At 40.5% G+C, this 20,192-nt stretch overlaps 2 protein-coding genes across 3 annotated transcripts in view; one reads left to right on the top strand and one right to left on the bottom strand.

Annotated features, from left to right (window-relative positions):
- The window catches only part of NSF (N-ethylmaleimide sensitive factor, vesicle fusing ATPase), a 132,581-nt gene extending 118,876 nt beyond the window's left edge, over nt 1–13,705 (top strand). The window contains exons 18-21 of the mRNA XM_074343406.1: nt 7,207–7,341; nt 8,434–8,547; nt 11,539–11,594; nt 12,053–13,705. Of these exons, the coding sequence (XP_074199507.1) occupies nt 7,207–7,341; nt 8,434–8,547; nt 11,539–11,594; nt 12,053–12,098 (351 nt within the window). The 3' untranslated portion in view covers nt 12,099–13,705. The remainder of the gene's footprint in view (nt 1–7,206; nt 7,342–8,433; nt 8,548–11,538; nt 11,595–12,052) is intronic.
- A 3,377-nt stretch (nt 13,706–17,082) lies between these two features.
- Nucleotides 17,083–20,192, bottom strand: part of WNT3 (Wnt family member 3) — a 46,756-nt gene continuing 43,646 nt past the window's right edge. The window contains exon 5 of one of the 2 annotated variants that reach the window (XM_045518963.2): nt 17,083–19,160. In XM_045518963.2, the coding sequence (XP_045374919.1) occupies nt 18,929–19,160 (232 nt within the window). In that variant the 3' untranslated portion in view covers nt 17,083–18,928. The remainder of the gene's footprint in view (nt 19,161–20,192) is intronic. The other variant, XM_010958167.3, reaches the window with a different exon arrangement.

Genomic DNA, 20,192 nt, shown 5'->3' with positions numbered 1-20,192 from the left:
ACCTTTTCTTTATTAGAGAAGTCAGTATTATGAATAGCTTAACTCTTGATCAATCAATTGATTAGCTATAAGAAAGAGATATGACAGCCTTTGCATCTGTTTATATTGTAAATGAAGCATGCGTGCCATTCATTCTAGATGGTTTTCGTAAAACCTCTTGACTTGTCACAGTATTCAACACTTGGGGCTCAGAGGTATAGACGCTCTGAAACTGTAGATAGTTATTCTCCTGTTGAACATTTGGTGTAATGTGCCTTGTTCCAGGGCCAGAAGAGAAAATGTAACAAGGAAGGAATGATCTGCTACCGTTGAAACCTACCCTGAAATCACCACTCAGTCAGTCAGCACAAACATACTAACTTCCCACTATGTTCACAGCAACCTGCAATGCTAGCCCAGGATACATCAGTAAAACCAGGGAGACACAAATGTCCTCACGAGGGAATACCCGCAATAAATAGAAGAAAGTAAAGGAGTAAATGATTACAGTATATAGTATGTTAAAAGGTGATCCATACTGTGGGGGAAAGCAGGATAAAGGGAGACAAGGAAGGGGGGTTGTAGTTTTAAATAGGGGTTGGGGCATGTGGAGGCCTCATGACTCTCCAGCCAAGCCCCGACTCTGAGACATCCATGTGGATGGATGTATAAGGGAAGAGCATTCTAGGCAGAGGGACCATCAGAGCGTCTTCCTTGTGCCAGGCGTGCTGTGCTGAGAAAGGGCAAGGACAGAGATGAATAAAACATGGCCCCTGCTGCCAGGGAGTTGACAGACTAGAAACAAGATGCAAACTTGAACATAAATGCAATGGTTAAGTTGTACATGCTCTACAATAGGTAGAATTTTTAAAAATCTGCATTGAATAATAACTAAGTAAAAATGAGCCATTGCTCCCATTTCAAGAATGAAGCTAGGATAAGTGACGGACTGAGGCATCTTGTACCAGGAAGCTTCGCACCCTCTGCCCTGAGCTAATTTCTCCCTCAGAAGTCACTGCCTCCTGCCCAGGCCCCTCGCTGTCACCTGCTGCCAAGACTCCTCTGAGGGGTTTTTGATGTTTAGCTTCCGGCCTCGTCTTGGCCTCACCGCAACCCTGGTTAAGCTGAAGATTGGAGCCCCCATCTCCCCTAACGCAGAGCGGGCCTTGGCCCTCTGGGAGAAGGCGCTCAGTCTCTGTACCATCACCGCCAGCACCCTGTGTTGCTGGGAAGAGCGGAGTTCTCGGGTACCCACAACACCCACTCGCCCCCTCAACCCAACGTCATGGATTTCTGGCATCCCAGGCCAAGGACGATTTTTCAGATTCCTCTCAAGACCATGGTTCAAGCTCCCACTTCCTTTCATTCCTGCCTCCTCTGACAGTGACGGCAAAGCCTCCGCCCCCGAGCATTCTTCACCTCCTGCTTTGCTCTGACAGGTAGGTAGGATTCCTAATCCCATTTTTATGGCTGAGGAGGAGGCAGGTTCCAAGTTCAGTAATCTCGCCCAAGTCGCCCAGCTGTGGACAATGGCGCCTGGGCTATCAGTGGACAGGACGGCCAAGTGCCATGCGCAGGTGGAGAGGTGAGGGCCTTCCGGGCACCTCCGCTGAGAGCGCATCTTTTCTCATTGCCCGCCCCACTGCCCAGGTCATCTCAGTTCTTCCTCCTCCAGCACTTTCTTTACTTTTCTGCTGCTTTTTATATGAAATCTCCTTCCTCAGTTTAGCTTTCTGAGTCTTCCTTTTATGGCTGCCTCCTCTCCATCTCTCTAAAAAGACTTCGTTCTCAGCCCCTAGTGCTCTGGCTCAGCGGCCCCCATCACCCACAGAGGAACTGGGAGCATTGGAGACCGTCCCTTCTCCTCCAGGGCTGCCTCCTTGTCAGCGTCCCTACTGTACTACAGAAATTTTCCTCCATGACCCCAAGCTGACGAAGCTGTCCCTGTGTGCCGTGTCTCCTCAGCCGTTCTTCCTCTGTATTTGCTGCTGTGTTACTTGCTAGTTGTCCCTGAACATTTATTTGCAGCTAAATTGTACTCACCTTGGAGGCACGAACCAAATCTTATAATTCCACAAATACCTGAACAGAGTCAATTCTGGTTAATGGTCTGATCCACTAATCTCTTTTATCTTTTACTTACCAGGCCTATAAATTCTAGATTCTAAAAAATTTCACTTTTGTGTACAAAACCCTCAAATGCTGACAATCAGAAAATAAAGTTTAAGGCCCCCAGCACACAGCAGTTTTGAGTTACACTTTCAAACTCACTTCTTAATCCATTTCAGGGTTTCCAATTGTTCACAGTTAATTCTTCTCACCAAGGGTGTATTGCCCTGGCTCAGCATTGAATGATATGGAAAGAATTGGCCTTTCTTTACTGCATAACTGACTTTACTTTTGTCTGCAGGTTAAAATCAGCCCTTCCATTTCACTGCAGTATTATATTGGTGGCATTTTTATTTAAGGGGGGAAAAAAAGCTTTCTTCCACACGAACTTTTGTTACAAATCAGTTTATTGGGGCCAATCAATGGGCAGGACCTATGAAAGGGTGTGGATTATCTGGTTAGTCCTTTGTGCGGCAAAAGGCTTAGGTACTGCTAAGTACTTGGCTCATTCTTCATCATGTAAAGAAGTGTTTTTTTGAAGGATCAACACCTGACTGAGCCCTGCCTTTTTCATGGTAATGTTTTCACCTGAGTTGCTTCTTATGGTGCTGAGAATTAGTTAACTAATACTTGTTTAACCTTGGAACATTGTTTATCATAATCCGATTGGCAGATAGTCATTTTATTTAGGCCTTTTCTTTATTGCCTCAGGACTAGAAAATCTCAGTAAAGAGTATGCTGGGAACAGTTTTTTTCTAAATAAGTTATCGCTCTGCTTTTTTTTCCTTTCCATCAAGGGGCATGTTTTGTTGCTACAGACTCAGACTCATCGCCACACGCTAGCAAGGTAGATTTCCCCTCTTGGGTTGAGCTCTGCTTTTATTTTTAAAGCTGGCCTTCCCATTTCATGCTGCTGGCCGCTTTTCCTCCAAAATGTTCTCCAGTGTGTTTTATTATATTAATTTATTCAGAGCTGTTTTTTTCATGATAAAGCTTCTTCATGGGTATTACCACTTATTAATACACAAAATGACCCAGCACAATTTAATTATTTAGTAATGTTTTTCAGTGTTTTCTTAAAGATGAGCTTTACGAGTCAAGGCCTGAGCTTGCCTGGGTCGTGACCTCTCTGCAGTGTTTGCAGTCTTGTTAAACAAGAAGAAAAGCAAAACATAAATTAGTGTCTCTATTATAAGTTGCTCTGCATTTCCCAGTCTTTCAACACTCCAAAGAGCATAGTCACTGGTAACGTAAGAGAAAGTTGCACTAGGAAAATGGCAGTTCCAGCTTTCTGGAATGAATAAGAAGCCATTCTTCTCGGGCCAGTGTTGTCCTCTGTAAGAGAGGAGCAAGATGAGGGAGTTTGACGTATGGACCATGGAATGTTAAAAACCTAAGGGAAAAAGCAAAGTAACAGTTACCTTTCATTGTAATGAAGATGTACCAGGCTGTGTGGCCTTTGGCATCTGTGAACCTTAAGGGATGTGTTCCCAAGTTTACAACTAGAATTCTGTGTTGAAAAGTAGTTTGAGTGTAAAAGCACCATTTTTCTGTTACAAAGTAGAAGTTTGTATGTCTTTACGTGTTTGTAATTACCCCCAGCACCCTCGTTTTTATTTTCTGTATTGTGCCTTTGGACTTATCTGTTTCTGCTCCTTCTGGCTAGAATGTCCTTCTTCATCTCCTAATGAACCCACTCCTTAAGACTCAGTTCAGGTATCATTTCCATAAAAAAAGATGTTTCTCTGCCACATGTTTCTTCCCTCTACCATGACATCCTGTGCGTGATGCCCCTACCTTTCCATATTGTATGGTAAGGATCTCTTTTGTATCAGTCTATATACAAGGTCTATTCCACATTCACCTAGGAGCTTGGTAAAGATCTGTTGACAATGTGTTTGATTTTTAGCTAGTTGTTTTCTTGAATAATAACAATAATTACCCTTTAATCTATATACATCATAAGTGTACTTTTTTTAAAATTTATTTTATTTTTTTGGTGGGGTGTGTAGTTAGGTTTACTTATTTATCTTTAGAGGAGGTACTGGGGATCAAACCCAGGACCTTGTGTATGCTAAGCATGTGCTCTACCATTTGAACTGTACCCTTCCCTACAGAAGTACTTCTATCTCATAATCTTTGCACAGCCATTTGATACTCCAATGGCTAATTATACCAGAAGGCCTCAGCTTTGTTTCTTTGGTAGGCTTTTGTTTATGTTGGTGCATCATCCATTCTTGGCACAGTAGATGGACAAAAACAATGAGTAAGACTGAAAAGGCTAGCATTCCTTAGTAGTAATAGTGGTATAATATTTACAAAACCCAAATGAAAATGGTTTTGGCATCTAATCCCTGATATCTTAAAATCTTTTCCTGCATTTAATTTTTACATAATAATTTTGTATTTCCTCATCTACTTTAATGTCCTGAGTTTCTAAGATCTGTGAGTAGGTTTAATGATTGTATTAAAGGCTTATCTGTGCCACGAGTGTATATCTTAAATCTAGAGACATAGTTTAAAATGTATTCCTCTTCCATTTTCCAAGTAAACATTTTTTAAATGTGATTTTCTTCATGAAAAAAAAAAGCAGTATACAATTTTGGATTCTAGATCTGGTTTCCATTCCTGGCTCCATCATTTATTAGTTATTAATCCTTGAACAAATAATTAAATCTGTAGCTTTATTAGTAAAATAGAGATAATACTAATGTTTAATTCTCAGGATTATAATGGACACTAAATGAAAGATTGATCTAAAGAGGTGCCACACTGCAAACAAGAGTAAATGACAGTCTCCTTATTGAGTGGTGAGATACCGAGCTGCTTTCCCCATTGACTCCCATGTAGTATGCTGGAAATCAGGCTGTATAGCCTTCAGGAAGGAGACTGGAAGACTCTTCTCTGGGAAAAATGTACACATCCTGATCTTTGAGGGACCCCCCAGTAATCAGCCACATCTTATCTGATCACCCTATCATGAAGCCCTCAGACCCAGAGCTCCCAGTCATTAGTTTAACTCTTAAATACGAACAGTCATCCAGTGACACTTGAGGAAAGCCACCAGTGAACAAATAGGAGAAAAGGAACCCAGAGGAAACAAAGGCAAAGCAGAGAAAAGAAGACGTTTTTAAAAATCTGCAGTATTCACAGAGATCCAAAATAAGGTAGCATCCGTGAAGTATAATAGGATGTAATTCAAAAAGGAAACATTCAAAAGAAAGAGCTCTTAGAAATAAAAGAAATTATAGAAAGGACTTAATTTAAAAATTGGAAGATAAAGTTGATACTAACCCCCAAAAAAGTATTAGAAAGAAATAAAAACCAGAAACAAAAAGAAAGAAAAAGGAAAAAAATGAGTAGACCAGTATACAACTAATGATGTTCAGGGTGAGGGTGGGGGAAGAAAATGAATGGAAAGAAATCTCAAAAAATAATCCAAGATATTTCCTGGAACTAAATGATTGGAGTTTCCAGTTTAGAAAGAATCCATCTGGTACCAGCAAAACGAGTAAAGAAAGACCTCAAAGTACATACCTTTGAAATTACAGAGCATAGAGATAAAGAAAAGAGTCCTTTAAATTTTTGCTTTTTTTTAAGTTAGAAACAGTAAGTCAGAAAATCAGAATAACACCAGTCTTCTAGTCAGCAACACTGAAAATTAAACGACAGTAGAACAATGCCTTCAAAATTCTGAGGGGAAAATTATTTCTAACCTTGTTCTCTATACCTAGCCCAACGATCAAGTGTAGAGTGTACAATATGAAGGGTGGAATAGAGGCATTTCTAGACATTCAAGGTCTTAAAATTTTTACCTCCTGTACACCCTTTCTCAGGAAGCTTTTGTAGTATATGTACCATGGAAAAGAGGAAATAAATGAAGAAAAGGAAGGCTAGAATACTGGCCTCTAACGAGAGAGGAAGGTTCTAGAGCTAACAGTTGTGCAACAGCCCATCTAGAGAACAGTCAGTTCAGACTGAGCTCTGAGAACACAGGACTGCAGGAGGGAATGTTTAAGAACAAACACCCAAAACTTTAAAATCCCCTAACATGTCTGAACGTATTGAAAGGATGTCCGTGGTTGTATTTGTTTGGGGTTGAACGTGTGATAGGTACCTGGTAATCTAAGCAAAGGGGGGAAGTGGCCATTATTGACTCCAATAAAAACAAAACGTTGCCCAAGAAAGGAAATTTAAAAATACACTACATGGCTTAGCCGTAAATCATATTTATATAATCACAATAAATACTGAATATAGATTTACCCAAATGCTGTGAAATAACTATATTGGAAGGATGAGGGAAGGGACATGTTGGGGGTGGGGGCTAGTGCAAAATTAATATTGTCTCCATCTTCTACAATAGGAATTCAGTAATATTTAAAGCTGAAAAGAAAAATCTAAAAATAATAGTGTGACATTTTATTTAAAGATGAAGTAAATGTAAGAAAACTAGGAGAGTTGAAAATGGTTGCCTTTGGAGAGAGGGAATCCAGAACGGTGGCCTAAGCCTGGTGTAGGTTTTAAACATTTTTTGTGTATTTTAGGCTTAAAAATTAAAATGAAATTTTAAAATTTTAAATGAAACAATTGTGTAAAGCACTTAGCACCATGCCTTTCACAGTTAACTATTGCATACATATAAGCTATTATTATTACCCTACTCCTTCTAAAAAGCAAAATAAAGTCCTGCTAAGTGGGTGTTGGGGACTTTCCATTCATTCATTTTTTTTTTTTCCCCAATCATACATATACTGTGTTGGCTGTGAAAAATGAATGACAAACATATACTAAGGTATCTTTCTATTTAGTTTGTGTGTCTTCCTGATTTACTAATCCGTTAGTTTATTAATGTGGGTGAGGAGAAAGAGCAGCTGCCTCTTTCTGAATCATGTTCTGAGAAAAGTATTGCTCTGAAGAATCACGTTGTTGATAATTTTTTTAGATTTTCAAGAGGAAAATCTGAATTTTCTTCCTTTTTTGAATTTCTGTGACTAAATAACTAGAAATTATTCAGGCTTACTCTAGTTTCCTAATCAGGAATAACAATAATTCCTAATCAGGAACAATAATATAATAATCATCCTATGTGTTTTAACATTTTCTCCCTGTGATCAGGGTCGCAAGCTTCTCATCATTGGGACCACTAGCCGCAAAGATGTCCTCCAGGAGATGGAAATGCTTAACGCTTTCAGCACCACCATCCATGTGCCCAACATTGCCACAGGAGAGCAGCTGCTGGAGGCTTTGGAGGTGAGAATCAGTCAGTAGATTACACACTGTTTCAAAAGAATGGAGTCGGGGCTGGAAATAATGCTAAAGGGCGCCCACAGACATTGCACTGAATGTTTAAGTTTCTATGTTAACCTAGGACATGGAACCTGAGATACACCTCCAATCATTTTCAGGAATTAGGGGAAGAAGAGAGGTATGTGAGAGTGAAGTAATTTCTCATTCCTTGGTGTATGCAGCATACAGATGGCCAGGAATGAATTACTTTGTTCCTAGCCTGAGTAATGCATTTAAATTGCCTGGACCAGAAACCTGGAATGGGCGAAAGGGAGTAAAGTAATCAATACATAGAAAATTCAGTTATTCATAGTAGCATTCAGCCCATTACTTGCATTTAGTAAATTGGAACAATGATTAAAACCTTAGACATTTCAAAAAAGCTGCAGAAGTTAAAGGAACTCCTTTATTAACAAGTTCATAATATGGAAAAATTTTTTTTGAGGATGACAGAGTCTTTAATTTTAAAATATATATATCCTTTTAAACTTTTGATTAATATCAAAGTGCATGAATGACTTGATGAGCTCTGTTAGAAAATATTATCTAGTGACTTGTTCAGCAGTAAAAGAGTCAGGAAGGCTTCTTAAAATCTTCAAGACCCATGCAATTGGGGCATACTCCCATCAAAATAGAAATTACTCACATGATAAATGTCTCCAGGTTACCTGTTTGAGCAGTTTTTGTGCCGGGGTTGGGTAAGAGAATTATATTTAGTCTGCTTTGACACATACAGATTATTCCTAGAAAGGAATGTTAAAAATTTTAACTGATATTTATTATGGATTAGAGCTATTTTTCCCCCAGCAAATGTATCTCTAAATTACAATGAAGGTCCATAAGAAAACAGGGTTTAGGATACCAGTTTTCATTTTCGTAATTGCACCTAATGGATTCAGGAAAGTCAGGTTGGATTTTAAAACTTGAGAGAATCCCATCAGCTTGAACCAGTCAGGTAGTTCTTATCACTGTTCTTTTAAGGGTGAATGTGAGAATTAACTAATGTTGTTGATGCACTTATAGAAGTACTTTTGTTATTTTTATTTTTTTTTTTAGCTATTGGGCAACTTTAAGGACAAGGAACGCACCACAATTGCACAGCAAGTCAAAGGGAGGAAGGTCTGGATAGGAATCAAGAAGTTACTAATGTTGATCGAGATGTCCCTACAGGTAAGATGCTTCCTTCGCCATATGATCCAGACATAGAAGCTTCATGATATGTACTAAGAGGTTTTATTATTTCCTCTCACTAAGGTTTAAGTTAGAATTCTCTCATATTATTTCCAAACTCAAGTTGGTATTAATAGCCTCCTTCTGAGATTAGTCAGTAACTTATTTGGTACTTTTCTTTCCCACTACTTAAAAGTCAAAAATAGAAGAAAAGATTATAAAGTTACCTTAAGTTTTAATTTAGGGAGTCACTAGATCTTAGAACTAGAAAGGACTTGAAAGAATAATTGTTCTGTTGCTCCCTCATGTTGGAGGTGAGGGTATTGAGTGTCCCACAGGTTGTCAGTGAGCTATCCAAGGTCACGGCCAGTCATCGATGGAGGGGGCAATGGCATTGTCCATCAGAGATCAGGAAGCTACTGCACAGACACCAAAAGGGGCCTGAGAGGCTCTTTCAAGGGACAGAGTAATTGAGCTGCACTGATTAGACTTAGGCTCTGTGTACTTTCCTCGGCTGGGCTCCTAGAACGTTCGTCAAACTACTGTAGGATTGAAGCATCCAGGATCACATAGAAAATTAAGCCCCAGACTACTGCCTGGGCAAAAAATGAAACTTCTTTGGGACTTTCTCACATCTACTGGCAACCTACCTTTCTTCTCTTGGAACTCCACCCCTCCATGTGCCCATTTCTTTCTGTCCTTATCTGACATACTAGTTAGATTATATGTGTGCTTCTTCCAAGCTCTGAGTTCGGGGACCTTGGCTCTCACTTACTACTAAATCCGCAGCCCCACAGCAAGGCACAAAGTAGGACACTCAGTAAACTTCTGTTGAATGAATCTCTCCCGGGTCCTAGCGGGGCTGACTGCATTCTAAGCATTGTGTATTACTGCTCAGGCCTGCTGCTCAGTCAGTGTGAGCTGTGGGTAGCAGATGTGAAATTTAAGTTTCACAGTTACTTCTGAAATAGTTCCTTGGACCAATAACAAATTGGAATCACAAAGCAAATGCTTTTTAATCTTTGCTGGTAAATTTATTTTAAAATAAAATTGTGGCTTTCGAAACTTAAAGTTTAATTTACTGAACCTTCAGCTGGACAATTTTTAAGCCAATTTTTTATTTTTCATTACGAGTAGTAAATTAAAGTTACAGACTAATCACTTTGCTTAGGATTATACTTGGTAAAGGTGCATACACAGATGTATTGGCTCTTTCCTTGGAAAAGATAAATCTGTCAGCTCGTCAGCTCTACTCTTCATTTTTTAAGTTTCAGGTTAATTTTTTTTTCAATAATTGCACAGAAGAAACTATGTGGGTTTTTCTCCCCAGTCCCTACCCCTTCCTCTTCCTTTGATGCCTGCAGGTCAGTGAGCAAGTTACTGCCTCTTCTGTGTGAGGGAGAAAGTGAGAGTGGGGCACTCAGGCTTAATCTTCAGCTACTGACACTTCTTAGGCCTCTGAGTTTGAACCCCTTCATGTCAAATGGATTTCGTGCAGCTGAGTGAATTCTCTTTAGATCTGCCTTAGAGAGACCGAGCCTAAGTGAAGAGGCATGTAGTTGAGCAGAATATAAGTCATGTTACCTCTCTATTCACCATACACAATTCTGTTAAAACTTGCACAGTGCAAGGATCTGCTCTGACTGGATGTCACCTGAGGGAATAAAGTCATTTATCTAGATTACTTTTTTCCTCCCTTTCTCTTGACTTTTAATTCCATAGCTACAGGCAAGTCAGTAAGTCGTTGCTCACACATATTAAATATATTTAATGGGCAAAGACCTGCAAGTGCTGACTACAACGAAGCTCCAGCCAGTCCCATTTTTTTTTTTAAGAACTTGACAATTGATTCATATGTAATTCTATTCCCAAAGAGGAAAAATGTTTCTCTTGTTAGCTATTCACACTTTTTCTTAGTCCTTTGTAGTCTGACCTCTTAACTTTGATACATTTGAAACTTCTGTTCAATGTTTTTCTGGGATAGAAAAGAAGAAATCTTTAAAAAAAAAAAAAAAAAGAAAGAAAGAAAGAAAAGTGGTTGGAGGGGGAATCCAATTGCACATTTACCCACAGCTGCACTAAGCATTTGAAAGCTATTCCTGAAGGGCAGGGAGTTCCCTCTTGGGAAACAGACTCCTGCCCTGGAACATTTTTTAAAAGTTAGGTGTGTTTCTTGCAATAAAAATTCATGTTAAGGAGTTAAAGACCTTTTCAGTGATCAGTTTTTAGATAACTTCACATTGCTGGTGGACCAATGAGAATAAAATATAATTAAACAAGTTAGTAGAAATATGAATGTGAAATGAAAATGAATAGGTTAATTAATAGTAACAACCTGAACCTACAACCTGAACCAAAACTCCCCCATCCTTTCTTAGACTCATGATGCTGTTCTCGGTCACAGGAGAGAGACCTGGATTATCCAGAGAGCATATCAGTGGAGACAGCTCCACTCTTCATCTTTTTAGTTTCAGCATTTTTTTCCCTTAATTGCAAAGAAGAAACTATGCAAGGGAGATGAGACCAAGGCTAAGAGAAGCTAACGTGTCAGTCATACAGTTAATAAGCTATTTTCAGTTGTTTAATCAGCATTAATTGGTTTCTTCCATTTTGGTCTCACTTTTGTGGCTTTCAGTGCCATTTGTGCCCCATCAGTGGCCACCTCTGGTCTCACACTTGGTGCCTCAGTGCTGCCTCCCCACAGCCCTGGCTAAGGGAGCGCTTGGCCGAGGCAGCCGTGGAAGACCACCTGGGTCACTTGGAACCTCGTGCACAGGGATTCTCTGCTAGGAAATCCCATTCACTTCTCTCGAGTGACATAGTCTGCTTTGCTGTGTATCAGAATACTGGTCAAGGAGCAGTAACACATTTCTGTGACTCAGCAGAGCTCTAAGGAAGTAGAAAACTGAGCATTTTCTTGGCATGAAGTTAAGTGCATAGTTATTAGGGGCACCATTAACTTGTCTTCTTTATTTCTTCTGATGTATGTAGATGGATCCTGAATACCGTGTGAGAAAATTCTTGGCCCTTTTAAGAGAAGAAGGAGCGTAAGTACATACGACACTTAAAACTGTCAACCAGACTTACCACCCTCTTAATCCACGTGCCTATTCTAAGAGTTGCTGTACAGTGCATATGAATTTGAATTCTCAACCTCTCTTGGACAACTTTGTTTCCATTTATTAGAGTTCTTCACTGTGTTGTAGGTCTGAGAGACCAAGCAAGGAAATGGGTTGTACTGTTGGTTTGCTCTCCCTGTCCTGCTTCGCAAAACTTCCTTGTCACAATGCAGGAAAAAGCTCGATGGTACATATTTATTGGAACCTGCTTTTAAATGCATGGAGCTGTGACCTTTTTCTTTTGTGAAATGCTCATCTAATAGCAAATGCATAGTGAAAAATATAGAAAAACCATTAAGAAGCTTTCAGTGTGATTTTGCGATGAACAGCTGTTTGCAGACCCTCATCTATTTTTTGTTTGTTTGTTTTGGTTATTTCTTTTACAGTAGCCCCCTCGACTTTGAAAATGAAATATTTTCAAACACAAAGTGACCAAGGTGAAGATGGCCTGGGATCTTCACTCAACTTACTCAAGATACTGGACAAAGTGAAATGTTCCCTACCTTCAACACATGCTCACTCTGCATGATTAGTGCAATAAAACTCCCTTCCTTGTGCTTATTGAGATATTCTGTTGTTTTGTGGAAGGTATGAATTTGCTTCAGAATGCTGTGCCCACCTTTCCATGCAAGCCGATTCCTTCCTCCTCAGTCTTTAAATGTGGGAGACATACTGTACCTGTGAACACTACACATTCTAAGCTCCCTACCACCACCACCACCACCCAGAAACTCTCAATAAATGTAATGATGTTGCAAAACAACACTTGGCCTATTAGAAGGGAGACTTTCTACATGTAAACCAGGAGCAGTGCATAGAGGTATGGGTTCAAGGGGACTGTTTTACAACTTCCCTGTGCTAACACTAAAGGTCATTGGATATCTGGTTAAAGGTTCTCCCAGAAAGTTGGTTTTCTTTGCCTGAAGAAAGGGCTCTGAATCTGTAAGATGCTGTTCTCATTTTCAGAGATGTTTCCAAATTGCAATCAGGAAATCTTTCTTAATAGATAGTCAGATTATTACTGTGTTGGGTGTGACATCCCCTTAATGTAAGTAATTTGCTCTGTGGTAAGATATGCTAATCATTACCACTTGGTGGATGTTGTTAAAAACTTGTGAAAGATATGTATGGAAAAAGCATACACCCCGAAACAGAAGGGAGTCATTACAGTCATTTACAACCTTCCCAGCACTAATTAGTGTCCAACTCTAAATGGGTCAATCCCTTAGTATAATATTAAAGGCCTATTAGTATCACCACTTTTCTTTTTTCCTTAGCTTAATGACTTACTTAGAATGTATCCTTCATTTATTTTAAATTATCTGTACTATGTAACATCTAAATAAAACACTATTTTTCCTGAAAAAATAGACCACTTTCTAGCCGTCTCCCGTCAGCCCTTCAGTATCCATTCCAATGCATTGAACACATTTCCTTTACCCTCCACACACTTCTTCCAAAGGGAAGGAGAACAGTGGTTTGTCTTACAGCTGAGTTAGAAGAAACTGAATCAGGTCATCCATCGTATTTGGTGATGAGACTTGTGGAACATGCCAGTCTCTCCCCATTGCTGCTTAACATTCAAGGACAAGCAGCCAGAAGCCCCCGAAGGTACTTAACACTGCCTGTCAGGCTTGTTGCCGCAGTGGTACTCGGCTGTAGTTCAGTCATCCATCCCTGTGATAGCAGGTAAATTATCTCCAGATCTTGCTATCTGTATATTCTTGGTAGACTTGTATGTCATATCTACTTTCTTTTGGGTTTTCATCCCTAGCTTATTTTGTGGCTTTTTTTTTAAGTGGATTGTATTGTGAGATTCTGTGATTCCTGGTGGCCAGTATCCTGGATTTCCTAATCTGTTTTAGATCTTGCCTCTTTTTCTCTTCCCATGAAAGGAACAACATTGTATTAACTTATGTCTCTTGTTAAATGAGGTTAATGTCTTTGTGTTTTATCCAAAACTATATTGAAAAATATAAATATTATATTGTTTAATGGAAATGAAGGAATGCAATAAAGAATACATATACTTGAAAACATTCTGTAGACCAATATTTTGTATAAAACAGCATATGTAACTGATATGAATGTATGAAGAAGGAGGGCTCAGAAAGTCCCCTCCTAGTTTTGTTGTAAGGAGTAAGGAGGTGGATGATTTTTAGTGTAAGGAGATGGATGATTTTTATTTTAAAATCTCTGATTTTAATTATTTAGAAAATATAGTTATGGGAGGAGTTATAGTTATAGAGCTTTACTTAGCATGCAGAACGTCCTGGGTTTAATCTCCAGTACCTCCATTAATTAAGTAACTAAATTAATTAATTAAAATTATCTCCTCCTCCAAAAAAAAGAAAATATTAATTTAATTAATTTAAAAGAAAAACAGATCAGTAGCATATTTTATAAAGTTAATGTACAACAGAAATCTTTATACTTATTTTATTTACTTCACCTTATTAAAAAACTCAAGTGTACCAGAGCCACAAATGGGTTAGCAATAAACCAGAAAGGAAAATTGTTTCTCAAGTAGAATTATTCCTTCCTATGATGCACACAAACCAAGGGACTCCAACACTCTCAGTGAGGTTTCTTCCCCATTTTGCATGTTTCTGAGCTATTAGATCTTTTAGGCTAAAACCTGATCCTTAGAGTTGGCTTAGGTTAGGATTAAAGGCTACCTAGAAAATCAGCAAGGCTCTGTGAGAGAGGTCAAGTGTAGAGCTCCTCTGACAGCAGGGTCCATTGGTTCCCCCAGATGTCCACACCTTCCTGGCAGGACCCTTAGGTTACCCTGGTCCCTGCATAGCCTTGAGAAGGTAGAGTCTTTCTGTTTGTTTTTGTTTAGGGGGAGAGAGGTAATTAGGTTTATTTATCTATTTTTGGAGGAGGTACTGGGGATTGAACACAGGACCTTGTGGGTCCTAAGCATGCGCTCTACCACTGAGCTACACCCTCCCCAAAAGAAGGTAGTGTCTTGAAGCTATCCCACAGCTCTTCAACACCTGTGCTGGGCAGAGAGTGTTCAGGATTACAACAGGGCCTGGTGATAAAGCAAGGGAGACAGTCCACTAGCCGCTGCCTTAGATTTCTTCTATGGATGAACTGTTAACAGGCTATTTTTTGTCAGAAGATGTAATTAAAATCTCAAAAAAAAAGTTATTTTATCCTTTCTAAATTTGTATAACTTCACCAAAACACTTTTTTTTTTAGTATAACAGAAAAACTGGATAATAGTGGTTAAACCTGAAATATGTTTTGCTCTAAGGCTGTCTTTTCATATCCTAAAAATTACAGTGAACAGCCTCCCTTTTAAGTTTCAGCAACAAGTCACGAAGTAGATTCAAGTGTGTATAGTAATCAAATCCTGGTAAACAGACTGTTGAAGCACTGAGTCAGCTATAAACAACCAGCCTGGCCCAAACACAGAAGGTAAAAGCAAGATTTCATTTTCCTTGCCTGGCAACTTGATCCATAAGCCTCTTCAAAGAGGTGATGGGGAAAGGTGTGTATGAGAGTTCAAAAAAGCATGTAAATTTCAGAAATTATTGCAAAATGATCCAAAGTTTCTCATCGGCTGGCAAGCAGTGCCGAGACTGGGTCCTGGAGCTGGGCCCACAGAGGGCGTGTGCTGAGCAGACATGGTGACATTAAGATGCAGGAGATGGCGCCTGTGATCGGCAGGAATCCCAAGGAGTGGAGACAATTTGCAAGGAGGACTCAGGTTTGAAATTTTCCCAGCGTACAGTCTCCACAGAGCTGACTCTGTCACACCATGTTGGGAGTATGCGATTAATGGTAAGATAATTTTTTGCCTCCTAGAAAGTTCTCTGTTGAGCTAGGAGAACCGATGACACTGTAGCAGCCATGATTTTGCTGAAATAAATTCACCTGTGTGTGAATGTGTGGGTCAGCTGTGCACATCCGCACATGAGCCCACCCCCAGGCCCGGCACAGACACACCTAGATACGCTCGCCACCACCATCATCGTTCCCCTCACTTTGCTTCTTCCTTTCGCCTCTGTTTGTACCTTATCCTTGAACTCCCTCTCACACTTTCCTTCCCTTCTTTCTTCATAAAATAGTACTGCTTTGAAAGATAGCTTCTCATATTGTCTCTTTTCTTTCTTTTGGATTTTTTTTTTTGGATCTTTTTAGATGTTTATTAGTATTTATGCTTATGAAGAAACTAAATGTTTAAGCACTGCTATAAACTGTATTCTCTTTAATCATAGAATATAATTAATCATAGAAAGGCTTACAAACGGCCTTGTGGAGTATGAATAGGGACCATTTAAATATTTGGCAATTTTATAGGTTAAGAAAAAGTACCCAAAATACTGGGGTAGAATGGTGTCAGCTTTATGTAAAACTGAAGTACAGAGACAAGCAGCTCCGTGAGACGTGGAGGTCTGTGTCCTATTCACATCCAATTTATTATTTAGGTACTAAATAAAGACACGTCACGGGCAAAGTAAAGTTTGTGAACGTCTAGTAGCCATCCCTCATCTCAGGTTAGAGCACAGGCAGCCCAGCTGTACCACACAGGGCAGACCACCCTAGTTTTCTGTTAGTTCTTCTCTGAAGTGAGATGAATGTACTTATCCCTAATAAAGGTAAATTGGAAGAAAGAGAAAGGAAGAGAAAACATTTAGCTGTGTCAAACTCAAGGTGACATTTTATGGGTAGGTCTGAAGACCAAAGGATTGTCGTCATAAAACTGAATTATAGCATCTCGTCGTTGAAAAGGCGTCACCTATAAGCTTCAGGTGAGTCCTTCTGAAGCACCAGTCCAAGGAGAGATGCCCTTCCCTAGAGCGTGCCCACTGGTGGGTCTGTGTTGCCCAAACCAATCTAAAACTTCAAATGACACCTGTTCCAGACAACCCAGGTGTGCTCAGGGCACACCACTGCTTCTTTCCGACCAGCCTATCCCTTCCGTAGCTTAGCTCTCAAGAGGAGCTGGCAGGGGAGAGCTGTTTCCAGTCAAGTCTCATTTTTAGTAGAGAAAATCCTATTTTCCCAATAAATGAACTTGAAAACATGGGTTAGAAAGGGATTGAGTCAGTGGCCAACCCTGTGGTCTGCTGGCCTTGAACCATATCTTTGAGTGTCTATGACAATTAATTTGTGCATTTGAAGTGCTGGAGTCTATGAAGTGAATTACTGCCCAAACTGCTTATTTCTAAAACTGGAAATTCTTTGTTAGAAGCTGATTTATAATAAAGTAAGCCTGTAAGAAAGTCCTTTAGTAATCAGACCTACTGTCCATGACATCTCAGATGATCTTGCTTAATCTGGGCCACTAAATTTCAGAGGGAAAGTGGAGGCTCCCACATTCAGAATCTGATATTCTTGACCTCCTGAGCATTAACCTGGAAACTCCACACACTGTACAATGTATCCATTTTAAGTTTGTTTACCTTGTCTTTAATGACTTAACAGAAAAAGACTGCATGATGAAATATATTTTCTCCAAATATATATATATATTTATATAATATATAATCTTAGTTAACTCAAAGGTATATACATTGTATAATAAATAATATTTATAAAAAGAGACTTTTTGAATATAAAATCAAAAAGATCAACAACTTCTACAACTTTTTACAAAACTTTGGATACAGCAGGTTGGTAGGAAGTTTCTGTTGGATACTATTACCTGACTACGGCGCAAATAATTACAATGCACTCAATGTACTATTATTAAATAATCACTTATCGGCTACTTGAATATGCCCCAGAAACATGACTTTATCACTCTTAATATAGAATACATAGATATGAAAAGACTGTTTTGAAAATTTGTTTCCACTCTGCTGAAATAATTCTCATATAAAGCAAGCATTATCTGGTTGACATGATTTAAAACTTTTCTAAGGTGAGATGGGGAGGGGCATTTCAGACTCTCTTAGAAGGGATGGGATGTGTATCTTTAGCAGGGCTCGGTGCCAGCAGATTCAAGAGTACAGGCTTGACTTCTAGACAATCGATCGTCTTGGAGAAGCTGCCTGAGCAAGTAGGAAGATCCTTGACCCGGTGTCTTAGGAGAGTGTTAGGTAGACCCGAGAAGGGGAAAGGAAGAAATCACCTTGTTCTATCCTATGCTTCTGCTGCATCTCTTCTTCCTGAATCTCCTCAAGACAGAGCTGTTGGGTTAACTCTTGCCTCTTGCCTCCAGTTTGCGAGCTTCCTCTGAGACACTCCAGAGGACCCAGGTGGATCAAGGAGAACTCAGCTGTGAGATGCTTTACCCAAGGGAGCAAGTGACTGCTTGCCCTAGTTTGAAAACCCAATCCTGATCCTTGGTGACTGCATGGATTGATGCGGTCAGCATACAGGTGAGGCTGGAAGATCTCTGCATTTCCGTTTCCTCACACAGGCCAAGGAAAGAAAAGGGTGCAGGACGACGTGTTTTTAGTGGAGAGGAAACGAAGGAATCATTTTTATCCTCCCCATCCACTAGTCACAAAATTGGAACTTCAGGACTAGATTGCTACTCTCTCTCTGAGTCCAACTGCTTGACCTGGAGTTGTTTTTAATGGAGAATCTGCAGGTGAGCAGGGCTTGGAGGGACAGAGTGGCCCCTTCTAAAGATACCACGTCTTTCTTTAGGAAGCCATTTGAGCTGGAGAAGGCTTACCCCCAACACATAACCTATTTACAACTTTCACTACAAAAAAAAAAAAAAAAAAAGGTACTGCATTAATGGTGGAAACTGCAGAATGGTAGAAAAAGATTTTGAGATCTGACTGCAGTTCACAAGAGCCTCTCGTGCAGAACAGGGTTACAGAGAAAACGGGACTGAGAAGAACATACAGCTGCTCTTCAAACAGCTTACCAGGTCACCCGGAACTCCTGGTTCTTCAAAACTCAAAACCCGACTCTAACGATTGCCTTGGGCCTCCCTACCACTTTATCCCAGCGAACCCTATGGCTTTTATCAGAATGTGAAAGTCTATCAGATTTGAATGGGAGTAGACAGAGAAAAGGAGACTGCAGGGCTTTGTCCTACTTCCTGACTCCCACCACACAGGCATCTTGGAATGTCACCAGAAGAGGCAGTTGGGAAACAGAAACTTGCCCACGCCGATATCTTCACCACCAGGCAGAGCGCTCACATTAGCCCAGCCTGTTCTGTTGGAGTAGAGGTTGTTTTGTTTTGTTTTGTTTTTTCACTTTTATTTTCTTTAACATGTGCAAAGATAAGCCTCGGGTCTGTTCCTATCAGACCCTAGAGAACTAAACAGAAAGCCCCTTCTTTAAAAACCACACACCATCCAGAGTGGGGTGAGAAACTTAAGATGAGAGAGAGGGAGGGAGGCCTCCCAGGCAGCAGGCGGGTTGGGTCCAGGTAATTTACCACACGTGCATCTGGCAACAGTCCGGATTCCTTGCTGTCTGATGCTGAGGGCTGAGCCCAGCTCTGGGTCCTGCTTCCCATAGGACTTCAGTGAATCTGCCCAGCCACACACTTCACCCGTTCCCAGTGCCCTTTGGAAAGTAAAGAGGAAGAATTAGGAACATAATTGTTTTCCCAGAGATGCTCATAGGCGTGCAAAGATCAGGGGCTGTTGATAGAGGGTCTCAACATCTCTGTCCTCCCTCCTTTACCTGGAGTCTACCACTGAGGAAGGGCACGTGGCCTACAGAGCAGTAGGGCCTTAGTGTCTACACACAGGGATCCAATCCTACCTCCCCACCTCCTAGGTGGGGCTTGGGCAACAGGAAGCCCAGTAGCAGGTATGTAGCCTAGTGTGGAACCTGTCTGGCATAGAGACTGGGAGAAATTGTGCAGATCTAGGGCCCCATTCCCAACTTTGTAGGATCCTGTACACTGTTTTTGTATCGAGCGGTCCAAACAGAAGTCTACTGAATTATGAATAATTCCTTCTGCTGGGAGTACCAGTGTCTACATTTTATTCATCCATATATGTATCTACATCTCACAAAGGATTTAAAGCTCAAAGGACTCTCCTGGACATTCCCAATCAACCCTCAGCTAACTCCTTGCAGGGCTGACAGGGCCGGTAGAAGACTCTTCTACAGGGGGAGAAAAAGACTCAGCAAGACTGAAGGGATATGTCCGAAGTCTCACAGCAAGCTGGTGACAGACCCAGGACTCGGGGTCGGCCAGACCACCTGACCCTGTCCAGAGCCATTTCCAGCTTACTGTGCTCACAGCGCTCACAGCATCTGAATAACAAGGAATAAATCTGGTACTCGCAAGGCAGGAAATCAGCGGTTAGCCTGAGACACTGGACAAAATCTGCCAGCAGCGGAAAGAGGTTTTCCCTATGAGGAAGGACCAAGACTCTTAATGGAAAGCCATTTTGACTGGGACTCTCCCTGAGTATGTGGCATCCAGCTCTGAGGCTCCCTTCTCTCTCCTACCTGCACTGTCAAGACAGACAGGGTGGCCAAGAGAAAGGCTAAAGGCTCTGTTCCATGCAGTCCCTGCCAGCCTGTCTTGGACGTTCCCATCTTGCCTACAGGGTGTTGGTGCAGATGAAAGGACAGGGAAGG

The sequence above is a fragment of the Camelus bactrianus genome, chromosome 16, assembly GCF_048773025.1.
Source record: "Camelus bactrianus isolate YW-2024 breed Bactrian camel chromosome 16, ASM4877302v1, whole genome shotgun sequence".
NCBI classification, from domain to species: Eukaryota; Metazoa; Chordata; class Mammalia; order Artiodactyla; family Camelidae; genus Camelus; species Camelus bactrianus.
This window is presented reverse-complemented; position numbering and strand designations above follow the sequence as displayed.